This window comes from Dromaius novaehollandiae, chromosome W (assembly GCF_036370855.1).
Source record: "Dromaius novaehollandiae isolate bDroNov1 chromosome W, bDroNov1.hap1, whole genome shotgun sequence".
Classification (NCBI taxonomy): domain Eukaryota; kingdom Metazoa; phylum Chordata; class Aves; order Casuariiformes; family Dromaiidae; genus Dromaius; species Dromaius novaehollandiae.
In genome coordinates this window covers 45,544,928-45,557,685 of record NC_088130.1, presented here as the reverse complement: position 1 = coordinate 45,557,685, position 12,758 = coordinate 45,544,928, and the positions used below count along the sequence as shown (strand labels likewise).

At 35.9% G+C, this 12,758-nt stretch overlaps 1 protein-coding gene across 1 annotated transcript in view; it reads right to left on the bottom strand.

Moving 5' to 3' along the window:
* LOC135324427 (junction-mediating and -regulatory protein-like) overlaps positions 1-12,758 on the bottom strand; it is a 71,097-nt gene that overhangs the window by 20,093 nt on the left and 38,246 nt on the right. The window contains exons 5-6 of the mRNA XM_064500719.1: positions 5,805-5,970; positions 1,718-1,905 (exon numbers count right to left, since the gene is read on the bottom strand). Of these exons, the coding sequence (XP_064356789.1) occupies positions 1,718-1,905; positions 5,805-5,970 (354 nt within the window). The remainder of the gene's footprint in view (positions 1-1,717; positions 1,906-5,804; positions 5,971-12,758) is intronic.

Sequence of the window (12,758 nt, the reverse complement as noted above, 5' to 3'; positions counted from 1 at the left end):
ATTACTAGTAAGTTTAGCAGGACTCAGAGATGCATTCAGCAATCGTAAGAGCAGCTACAGTAAATACCTATTCAACATAAATGTTCATAAAAACAGCTGTGTTCTTTTCTCCCCAACAAGTACTGTAAAATGGCACAGAACAACTGATTCTGCCTATTCTTCTTGCTCATATCAAAAATCTTCAATTTCCTCTTGCAAATTCAAATGCGCTTTATTCTAATCTGTGGTTTTTTTGGTAGCTGAAAGCTAAGCATCTGACTACAGCACTCAGTTGAAGGTATTTCTACACCGGGCAATGAAGTTAGTACAGAAAGCTGGAACTAGTTCAGAGTGCTGTCATGTCCACCGTCAGCAGTAAAGTTTCACACGGACAAACTGCCTCAGGTCCTGAAAGCAGTATAGCCACACTATTTCAGCATAACGTCAGGCAGACATGACTATATTACACCTAGACGCAGAACCAGATGAGCAATGCTACCACATACACCCTGCTTCGTGTTTCAGTGCACAAGTAGGCATGCTGCACCTAGTCATAGAGCATAGAACAAGCAATTCCTTCAGCTTGAAGAAGGTATTTTATCATAGTAGAACCTTAAAACAAATGAACCAGTAGAAGGTGACTAGTTAATTATACAGATAAGTCGTCATGCTAAAAAAAAATCTCTATTCCTGCTTCAGGTCGCTTCTCAACTTCTCCCTAAGTAAGTGCGGAACAACCACCAGCTTCTAGCTATTGCTTTATTTCCTCTGTTACACTTCAGATTTAGATACAGATGTATCAGTTACGAATGAGAGGACCGATCTTTACCCTGAGCCTACCGAAACTCTTTATAGAGGTGGCACCTCCCCCATCATGTGACATGATTGGGAATATACAACCATCCCATGCCCTGGTCCTAATTTAGAATGGGGTCTTAATGGAGATTTCTGTATAGCTTTATACTGTACAGCACTAGGTGAAAACATATTTTTAAAAAAGTATTGCACTGACATCTCAAAATTTTGATATATTATATTCATTAAGCTTCCTTGCTCATTAATAATGCATACTGATGTAATTGCAAACTGCTAGGGAACAATAAACAAATTGTTCTGGAAAAAGGAATGAACATATTTACCTACACTTGATATACAATTTCAAAACATTAGCCACTTTACAACAATTTTCTGCACTAATAGTAAATAGCACAAAGTAACTTAAAAACACTACCTAGTTTTACAAATCAGGACTATATATTGGATTTAATGTATAGTTGATGAATACAGAAAAGCAGAGGATCAATGGCACAATACATAAGTTAAAAGGAAGAGATGAGAGAATGAAAATAAGTAACTCATTAAGGCAATATCCTTAAAGATTCTCTTCAAATTAAAAAACAAGAGATAAATCTGCTCTCTGTAAAAACATGCTAAAATCTCCACATGAAAGTATTCTGATTAATAGAAAAGAGTAACTGCTGATTTCCTTTCCTGTTCTGCTCCTGCGGTTCTGATTAAAGGTTCCCTTAAAGCTAAAAAGATATACTGAATCTTAAATATGTCAGTTTGATAAAAATGTGCCATTGTATTTGTCTAGTAACAGTGTAGAACAACTTTAAGTAAGTAGCAAATATAAACCATAAAAATTCTGAGAGACTCAGAAGCTGCATCTGAAATGCAATCTTTCAAAGTTTCACTAAATTTGCTAATTATGCTAGAATTTTGCAATTTAAAGTACCTTTTTATTTCTGAGGTAGGCTTTCTTGGCTGAAATACGTCCACGCCTTGCTTCCAGCTGGCGGATTTTTTGTTGTAATTTCTGCAGTTCCTCTTTTTGCAGATGTACAGATGTTACCATATCCTCTTTTTCAAGCATGGCTTCCATACTTTCATAAGTGTCATAATATACCACTTCATCTTTCTTCTCTGTTTTAAAAATGTCAGCAACAAAAAGTCAAATCAATAGTTTGTATTTGATTAACATTCTGTTTTGTTCAACAACAACCCTCCCCCCCCCCCCCCCACCAAGTAGCAAGATTTAATGTAGAAGAACTCTATAGTCATTTGAGAGGAAGAGCAAAAACAAAAGGTCAGAATGACAGCGCTAAAGAGCAAAGCCTGTAAGGCTTTTAAGTTTATAAGAACAGAAATCAATACTAATGAAGCATAGCCTGTTATTCAGGTAAGCTCAGAGTATTTAAAAAAAAAAAAAAAAAAAAAGCAACTGTAAATGCATGTTCGGGTCTGCAGCCTAACTTCGACACAATGCCCACGCATATCTTTGGGTTTCTTAACTAGCATAAGTTACCTGTGACGCACCGTAATACTCTCTGGTCTTCACTACAAGGTTCAGGACATACAGGCTCCTCGTAAAGCCTTTGGCATGAGATTCCTCTATCACAAACTACTATTAATTTCATGAAAGGGGAGGTTAGACAACACAACAACACTAAAAATTCTCTGTTAAGAGGTTTTTGACCTCTCAGTTACTGCTTCTGCTCAGAGGCAGCAGTGGGAGGGTAACTTCGAGGCCATCCTTCAAAGCATTGCATGCCTGAAAAGGAGGTCATTACTAACACTGTTATCAACATTCAGGCTTTCTGGCCTCCTGAGTGAAGCATTCGGTATAACATTGAGCTCATCTCTAATGTTGGCTTCTCATCTCTTGCCAAGAGGGAAAAGAATGAGAATTATAAATCCTCGCAGAATGCTGGGATGAAGGAGAAGCAAAGGCTTCTTGTTCCCTATTTCACTAGCGTACAGAGTAGGATATGCATTGTAACACACCGAGAGGGATACGTATTATTGCCGGCTTAACAGGCGGACAGGGCTGGCGTGATTGTCGAGTGTCCACTTTGCAGCACCACCAAACCTTCTCATTTCTCCTGAATCAACTGCCTTTCTGTAACTTCTGTTTCATTCAGCTTTCTCCTACTCCTGCTACTAGATAATTTGGAGAGAGAGGCAGGGATTTTTTCAGAACGCTATCCAGTTTAAAAGTTGTCATCATGCATGTTATTTGTACATAATGTCTTTGCTGCAACCAAAATTCACAGAATCACAGAATAGAACAGAATTCAGATTTTATCATGCTACTTTCAGCTCTGCAGAAGACACGATGTTACCAGAAGAGGAGGAACAGCAGTATATTAATCCTAAATAAAAACTAATACAAACAAACCTACTTGCGTCTTCACTTGAGCATTCGACTTTAAAAACAACAAAAACAACAACAACAATTTCATCCATAGTTAAACAACCAAGTCTCTACAGCCCACTTGGAGACATCAGTGAGTAAAAAACAAAACAAAAATCAACCTCCCTCCCCCCTCCGCAAACCTACATAATTAGGATACAAACGAAACCCTAACAGCTCAGCTACAGACCAGTCAAATATTGCAGTTCTAAACCATAATGTTAAATGGGGCTTATAAACACCCGAATGTCTGAGAAAGCTTGGCAATTCTACTTCATCCTCCATCAAAAAACTCAAAGTCTTCCACAAACAGCTTTTGAGCTTTTAAAATTAATATAAATTTGGCAACTGCTTAAACTGCTAATAACTTGAACACTTAAAATAAACCAAATAAAATAATTCCAATTTAGTTAAGGTCCACGACATCTGCATTTGTTCAAAAGAAAAGAAAAAAAAAACACAACCAAACAAAACACCTAAATCAAAAAGAGCCAAACAAAATACAAACCACCTATCATGTTCTCTGTTGATAGCACTGCAAACACCAAAAATCCATCCTACAAGGATGCACGGATAGTTTGTATGGATAGGATAAGACCCTTTAAAACTCTAACCTAATAAGTTTACCTTTTGAGAATTTAAGTGCAGGTGTTTGATTAATGACAGCAAGATACTGCAGTTTATAATACTACAGTTCATTATCATTCAGTACTTTTCAGATCCCACGTGCTGAACTTGCAAGAAAATCTTCTCCTACTCCTAACTCACAACCTGGAAATTCAAACTGGCAGTCAAATCAGATCCTGCTCTCCAAAGATGCTCTGCTGGGACTTCATCCTGCTCTTCTGCTGATTTTGCACAGATTAGAACAGAATCTAAAACTCTGATAAATCACTGCAGAGCCAACACAGTTGATGAGAAAACAATAGCAACAGCTTCTAGAAATCTCCAAAATGCATATATTCCAAGTCATACAAATGTGTTCAATTAAAAGGCTAGTGCTATACTGATTGTAACCACACTTTGAAAAGGAAGAACAACAGAAGATGCAAGCCAATACTTCTCTCTGACTCAGTAGGAAACACCACATATTTTTGAAATATGCCTTCACTCAGACTAGATACAGAATAGTTTTCACCAGATGTGGCCATTTAAATGTAACATTTTTCACAATTGTTCTATCCCCACCTCGCCTGAGTAAATTCCAAAGGGAGAATTTCATCCTTCGAACAAAGTTCCCACAAAGTTAAGAAAGGCATTTTTCATTTTCTGTCCTATGGGTATACCTGAGAGTTGTTAAAAACAGTTACTACTTCTAACATGAACAGCTGCCTTTAATAAAAAAAATAAAAAAAACCTTAAAAGATTTTTTAAAGAATACTTTACAAATTTAAAACAGCAAAAGTAACCAGAATAGTGAATGATTAAGTTGCCATCAGGGAAGGAGAGGGTTGGCTGGTTAGTTGAATGGGGATTTTATTTCATTTTGGGTCAGGCTGTGGAGGTTTTTTTGAGATTTCTGGGGAAAACATAAGCGACAACTCATAATGACCTGTGCTGTTCTTAGAGCAAGCTAAGTCTCTGAGGGCCCTTAGGTTTTGCTATTACTACCTCAACAAGGTAAGGATTTTGATCCACATTTCCTTTCTTCTCAGCCTCCTCCTCAAGGGATTTCCTTCAGTCTGCATGTAAGCAAACTGTATAGTGATTTCAATATCAAAATTAAGTGTATCATTTCCCAAGTGCAAACAACTATCCGTCTATTAAGCAGTAACTAGCTGCCCACAGAGGCACAAGGTCAAAGCTGCCACATTTCTTTAAAGTCACTTACAAAGTTTTCAATCCTCTGCTTCCTTACATATAAATAATGTTGCTGCCATGAGATGACAAGCATGAAAGGAGGAGATGCACACAACAGTGAGTGGGAGAGAAGGCTCCATGATGCCTATGTTTTCTCTTTCCCCAGAGGCAACTCACAATGAAAACCTAGTTTCAGGCCTCTGCTCTTAAGTGACTTTTCTAACCTCAACAAAAGTTTTCTATGTAAGTACTGTGAACTAAACATTAACACAGAGCTTATATGACTAAAAACATTAAGTGTAGAAAGGTCCAAAGGACAGAACAGGATTCCAAAACACTACAATTTGCCTGTACCATTTCCACAGTCTGTGAGTACAAATGATACAATATTCTGAAACCATAAGGTTTGCATCACTGCTCTAACCAGTAAGACAGCGATGCAACAAGCTTCAAAGTTTAGCTGAAGGATTCTGATTTGCAGGAATTCCTTCTGAGAATCGATAACTTCAAGAACAAGAGTAGTACCAATGCAAATTTTTAACGAGACAAGTCCAATAATTAAGACTTTTTTTCTCCCTAAACTTGTTTTTTCAAATTTTACATAGTATCTTACATGCTTATTTCCAGACAATGAGAACCAGACCAAAACTTCTTTATCTATATGTATATGACCTGATGCAGATTTTAATTTAACAGTACTTATGTTAAAAGATTCAGCTCTTCATATGGTAAAGAAACTGTTCTCATTTCATTCCCACAGACTTTACTGGAATCTTACGAAGAGAATTATCTTTTAGAGATTACAGGTTAGTTATTATGCATAAAGTACCTGACATCAGTCTTCTGATGCTTTCAAGTTGTGCTGTCAGCAGCAGCTCTTCACATTTCAAGATCTCAAACTGCACTTCATATAATTGAAGCTGTAGATCATAATAATCAGCTTCTAACTGGTCCAAATGGGCTATGGCTTCTGTACCACCTTTCAGACTTTGCATCTAAAAGTAAAGAGAAAAGGAAAATAAACACACAGTTCTGGGATATCAGGAGTCTGGTACACTAAACATAACATGATAAAATTACACACAACAAGGAAACAAAACAGTTTTTGATCAGCCACAGTTTCATGCATCTCTAATACTTGTTGTATTTTACATATGATAGTAGCAGAATCCAAGGCATTGGATTACTCTTTGTGACTATCAAGCCATATAGTAAGTACAGCATGAAATATCCCCATCACCCTTTTACTCTAGTACTTGATTCTCTGAAGAAATAAAATGAAATTAGTATTTTCTTATCTTCAACCAAAAAGTCTAAAAGTTGCTTTGCTAACAGCATCTAGAAAATGATAATTAAAACTGTTATTAAAGCCAAATTTGTGGGGAAAAAAGTGAGAAGGGGTGGGAACAAGCAAAATTACATGCAGTGATCCTCTTGAAATAATAATTTAACTGAGGAATTTCTGAACAAATAGAAAAGTTTAGGTGAAGGGATAAATGGATGCTTTTTAATCATATTTTATATGCCTATATTATATAGGCATAGGATATAGGCATAAAGCAGAACATCTGCCTACCACAGGCTTTTATACTACTTTTTTCATTTCTTTCCTCCAAAAATCTCATAACCTCCAGTACTGCAGCTTGAAAGGAAAAATACTCAGAAAATTCAAGTTCTGGATAATGAGAACATATAGTCTCACTGTTTCTAGAGTTTTTCATAGGTGAAAAAAGATCTAGATTAAAATTTATACATATTTTAGCACTTTTTTGCATCATATGTCTGACACAGAAAAGTGACACAAGAAACAACAGAAGCGAACTCAAATCATTCTCTTTCTCAAAGGCAAGCACGCGTTTCAGCCAAACAAGATCTAGCTGCTGAGTACAGCTGGAAATTTGGATCATATTCAAGAAATACTGATCTACAAGGGGATCTTACGTGGTGTCTCACTTTGCAGGGAATTCAAAGCTATGCATCTCTAAGACCTGCTAGGGGGAAAAGAGTTACGGCCACACTCAAATTCTCTCTCCCTTCTCAAAAAATAAATCTCAGACTTTCTCCTATGTGAAGGATGAAAGTAATTCTAAATTGATCTACCTTGTCAGTCTGCTGAAAGGGGATCCAGTTTCTCTATTACAGACATTCAATCATTAGAAAGGGAAGTCTACCAAGGAGAAATAAAGTACCTAGTTAACTATGTATTTTTAAAAATATTTGCTAATAGATTTTTACATTATGGTGGTTTCTTCAAAGAGTAAAGCTGTATCTGTAATTATGCCAGAGATAGGTTTCCTAAGTGTTTTTATCATGAATGCTTAAATATAACTGTATTAAAACAGAAAAATATCTGTACTGAATCAGACCAAAGATCAATCTTACTCAATATCCTGTTTAAGACAAAGGATAACAGCAAATTTCTGGAAGGAAGATAAAACAAAGTAGGCAGTGCAGTGATATTTCCCCAAAATGCTTCTCCAGCCTCTAGCAAAACTTGCAGCTCAAGAGTTCTTAAGTCACAGTGCTGCCTTTTATATTACATAGTCTTACTGGATGTTACTACATGAATCTGTTCAACCCCTTTTTGATGGCGTGCAAGCTTTTAGCATCTGCATCATCGTCCATTGACAGGGATTTCACAGCTTAATTAAACACTATGGAAAAAGTTCTCTGAACTACGCTTCTTTCCATGTAAGACTGATAGACGGAAGACCTGTGAATCAATTCTTCTAATTTCCATTTTTAAAACTGCTTCTACTTCATGGCATATTTACTGAATGCATTTTATGTATATAAGTTATCAGCCCAAAAGGATCAATAAGTCCTTAAGTGTTATATCATTTATATGTTTCAGGCCACAGTGACACCAAGACATATTATTATGTCAGTCTATTACTCTGCATCCTTACTAAGTTACTAGTTGTGACCAAAATAGTAAGTGACATAATGAAGGCCCACTTGTAGCCAATTAGAGGCTAGTTTCCAGAAGGATAAAAGGACTGATTCTCTTAAACCTTCCATTTTTTTTCCATAAAAGAGAGACAATGTTAATCTGCCAGGCAGGGAATCCTAGTATTTAGCATTTTTAAAGGATTTTCTCATTGTAAAAAGATATACTATAGCAAAAAAATACTTTTTCATCAAATTAATTCAATGTCATTCAACCTTCTGCCACAACCAAGAACTTGTGCTTTCTCAGTTAGCTGTGAAATTCACCCGGATTTAAACAAGTATGCATTTTTTCTTTAAACACGATGTTCCCAAATTTAAGTCCACAGATTCTGTATACAGACTGCATAGAGATGTAAACTGGATATTTTTAAAAGTATGAACTAATCAAGTTACAGTAGCTCAAAATTTCTTTCGGTTGCACCACGGTCTGTCTGCTGGATAAAGGTGCTGTCCAACAACCAAAGCATAGAAAGCCCCGCAAGCGTACATTACAGATGCTGCCAGCTAACTCGTCTTTTTTAGGGTTACAACAACACTGTGTTCAGTTCAAGCGCAATAGCAATGGGAAATTACTTCTGTTATATGGCCCTCAGCCAGATAACCTAGCCATATAATAGCTGAGAAAGAGAGGGGCAAAGAGAAAAAAGAGGAGAGGACCTTTAATTTAAACCATTTTTGTATTAAATCTTTGTGCGAGATATTACATACATGTCAAAACTCTAACATCTGCACTATGCGGAAAGCTTCAACATGCTTTGTTAAAAATTTAACATTGAGTATTTTCAGTCTTCAAGAATGATAAGAGTTGCCATCTAGTCTGTACTAGTAACTTGCTGTATCCTTGGTAGGAAAGATAAGAATGTAAAAAATCTCAGACCGGTCAACACAGTGAAAGAAGCATGGAGAACTTCTAAAGCAAGAATGTAATTACAGGAAAGAAATATTTTGCAGTTGGACAAAGAACTAGAAGTTGGGAGATCCGAGTTCAATTTCCTGCTGTGCCTCCACTTCCTGCATTAACTCAAGCAAGTAATTTAAACACTGTTAGCTAAATTAAGGCTAGACAGATTAAGGTCTTTGTTATCTCATTCATATTAAGCAAAGAACTTCAACAGCAACTTAGCTTTCTTAACAGTTCTATGGCAAAAAATGACATCTGTAAACCAACGCAAAGATAATAGAGATACATGGATTAACACAGAAAGCCTCTGACGAGCTATAAACACACATGCTAAGAGAACTCATGACAAAGTTAATAGAAAAATAGAGAAATATGGAACACAGAACCAAGGGTCATCCTGTCCAGCTCTCGACCATCACAGAACACTTTCAGACAACCTAACTAAAATTAACTGATTTCACAAAGTGAATTTTTAAAATAATTTCCATGTTGTTATAGTTGTGCTGCATTTGTAAAAACAAAATTAAAACATTAAGCTTCCACAAAACGTAGAGTTTGATATTCCTATTGGAAGGCTGTTCCACATCCTCATTCGTAACTGCCATAAGTTTTCTTCCATATTTCCAAATGTATTCACAATCAGATAATTCCACTCGTTCTCGTGCCAACACTCCGCATCAACACACATGGCTCTTCTTGACTGGTACTTATTGCCATTAGCATATTTGTGGAGATTAATTATGTATCAATTTAGCCTTCATTTTACTTGCCCAAGCAACCTTAACTGGGCTGGGCAACCTGCCCTAGCTGACCCTGATTCAGCAGGGTGAGGGTTGGCCCAGATGATCCCCAGGGGTCCCGGCCAACACCAGCTCTTCTGTGATTCTGCAGCTCCTTTTGTAAAATAAACTCACAGTTACTGGGATCATCGGAGTAGCCCTTCTCTGTGCCTGTTCCAGTTAGAACTAATCTTTCTGGGGTGACCAGAAAGGTGTGGAAGTAAATCTTGCAAGTGCCCTGCACAGTGACACCTGGTTTGCCAGCCTGGAGGGCATCTGCTGCTGTAGCACCCTGTTGCACTGCTGGCTCAATCACAGTGCTACCAGCTAATAAGACTATGGTCATTCTCATCTGCTGTCATTTACAAACTGACTAACTTGCAGTTCACGGTAAAAATCCCTATTACTCATCCCTTGCAATACCTATTAATAGCTATTATTAAATTTTCTATTACCCAGTTTTTTAAGTCATCTGCTGTTGTTCTGATAAAACACAAAGTCATGTTTTAATAAACCTCACGTGAATACTGACTGTTCTCCAATTCAAACATTCACTTTAATTCATCACTGTTACTCTCTGAGAAATCTCACAAGGTGAGTAAAAATCAGAAAAAACACTCCAGCCTTGAAGTGTGAATATGAATGTGCATCTTCAAAAGCAGCAGAAAATCATTTTAAAGAATTCTTAAGTGGTTTTATGGGAAACAAGAAGCACTCTGCCAATGACGATAGGCAAGTTCCTACTCCTATCTAGCAACTTGTGGAACGTAAGTATTCCTTCATCCAACCAGGTATCAAGAGTCAATTATAGTCAGGTCATGATATTACATGATACATTACAGAAAATGAAGTTAAGAGGATCACGCATGATTAGTGTGCTAGACTATATAAAAAACTCCAGCCACTAGAAGAAGCATGTTTCCCCCATGATGAAAGTTTACCACTATCATAATAAACTTTTTGTTTTCCAAGACTAAATATTCAAAAATACGTAGACAACCTGTTGAACCAACACTGTTCTCATAAATATTTAACAGTAATATTGTCTCCTATGAAATGTCATTTTTCTATTATTTTTCAACTAAAGCCTTTCCTATTAAAGCAATTTTTCCAGCACTTTAATCTTTTTAAAGGCCAACACTTCAACCTTTTTAAAGGAATACCCAGCTTTTATCTTCCTATCCATAGGAGGAAAAAAAAGGCAGCTAAATGGTTTGCCCTGAGAAAGAATTTTGGTTTTGATTTTCTAACCTGTAGTGAGTTGTCTTCAACTGACTGTAACTATCTGATCATCATCTTTCTTTGAGTAAACAGGAACTAAACCTCAATGATGCACACTCACTCAAACAAAAAAGCCTCTTCAAATGCTGGATTTTGCCCTTCTTCCTACTCTTTGAAATAGATTACCTAGTCATTAGCCAGGAAAAACAGTATAAAAGTAAATTAGGTTCTAATTACGTAATTTCAAAGGAAGTTATCTGGAATTTTGCTACTAAAACCAAAGTAGGTTATTATTATTAATGAATAATTTTCTAATAGTTTCTCATTGCAGTATTAGAAGCCTAACTATCACCAGAAGTTTTGTCGATAGAATGCACCTCATCTTTTACTTGAGGTGCTTAAAACTTTGTTGTTGTTGTTGTTGTTGTTTTAAGAACAATAACCACTTAAAATAGGTTGGGTTTTTTTTAATACTTCAATCAAAAGTTAAAAAAAACCCTTTTGAACAAGAGAGTATTATACAAATATTTTAGGTAGCATTAAAGGAAAGAAAATACAATGGTCATTTGTACTGTCAATTTTAGTTTGCCAATTTGAGCACTGGAAGTGAAGAATGCAAAAACATTCCTAAACTGTTTTTAAAACTAACAATTCAAATACATTTAAATAAATCTTCAAAATTTCCCAATTTATGGGACCATGGACAGATCTTAATGTTTCCCAGAACACAGCATGTACTATTATCAAGCTATTATTTAAATTCCTCAAATTCAAATTATTTTAAATTTGAAAATTAGTTTGCTAGTTAGCCTTTCCAAAAACCTGTCCGAAACAAAAAGAGTGAAAAAAAGATACATGGAAAGCTACCACAGTGAAATATACTTTTCTGAAAACTATTACATTGCATCTTTACCAATATCACTATTCATTTTTTACAGGAAGGAGATCAATTTGCTAGAGATAGCTAACCATGCCTTTTGAATAGAATTTAATAGAATTCTTATTTTTGCTGATGCCTCCAACTCAGGCAAATTTAAATGACAGTCATGGCTTCCAGGATGTGCTTAAATCCTCAAAGTCATTGGAATCAAGTATATCTTTGACTGACCATGCTCAATATACAGGAAAGAAGTAGTGTACTCTTAGAATTATGAAACTGCAAAAAAAAAAATATATATATATATATATAAAAACAGTACTTTGATGGAAAATGATTTTGTTTACAAAAATATCACAGAACATTTACTGTTTAAAATAAAACCTAAAGTTGAATCCTTAGAAGCATCCACTTCTAAAGGGAAAAAGAGTACACGAGTTACTGAAGCCTACTCCTGGAAGAAGGGACTTGTTGGAATTTAAGTGTCCAGTCATTCACTTCCATTTGTCCAAACTATTTTACATACTTAGAGAATTACAAAAGAGCTCTCACTGTGATTTAATGTTTCTGTTTACTGTCATGAGAACAAGACTTGGCAAACAGTCCACAAAAATAGACTCTGGTCTACCTCAATGGGAAAGTTTTCATTGTTCCCTTCAAACAAAACCCAGGACAATAACAGATGGAATTTAAGAGGTACAGATCAGGAAAATAAAGCTCTATATGTAGTTTGTGGTTAAGCTTTTCTTCTGTTTTTTTTTTTTTTTTTTTTTTTTTTTTTTTTTTTTTAAATATAGGTAACAATAGGCCTAACAGTTTCCACTGTCAGATTAAAAAAAAAAAGTGGTTACAACTAACAATCTGCAATTCAGACTTCACAGACATTGTTCAAATTCCAGGTATCTACATCTGCAAAGTTACATGCCCTAGTTCACAACTAAAGCAGCTCCTCCTACTGCACCTCAGCTGCCCAGATCCTTCATCACACTGTAATTTTTAATATTTTCCTTCCGCGTATGGAGATGCATCAGTGGCAAATTATAATATCTAATT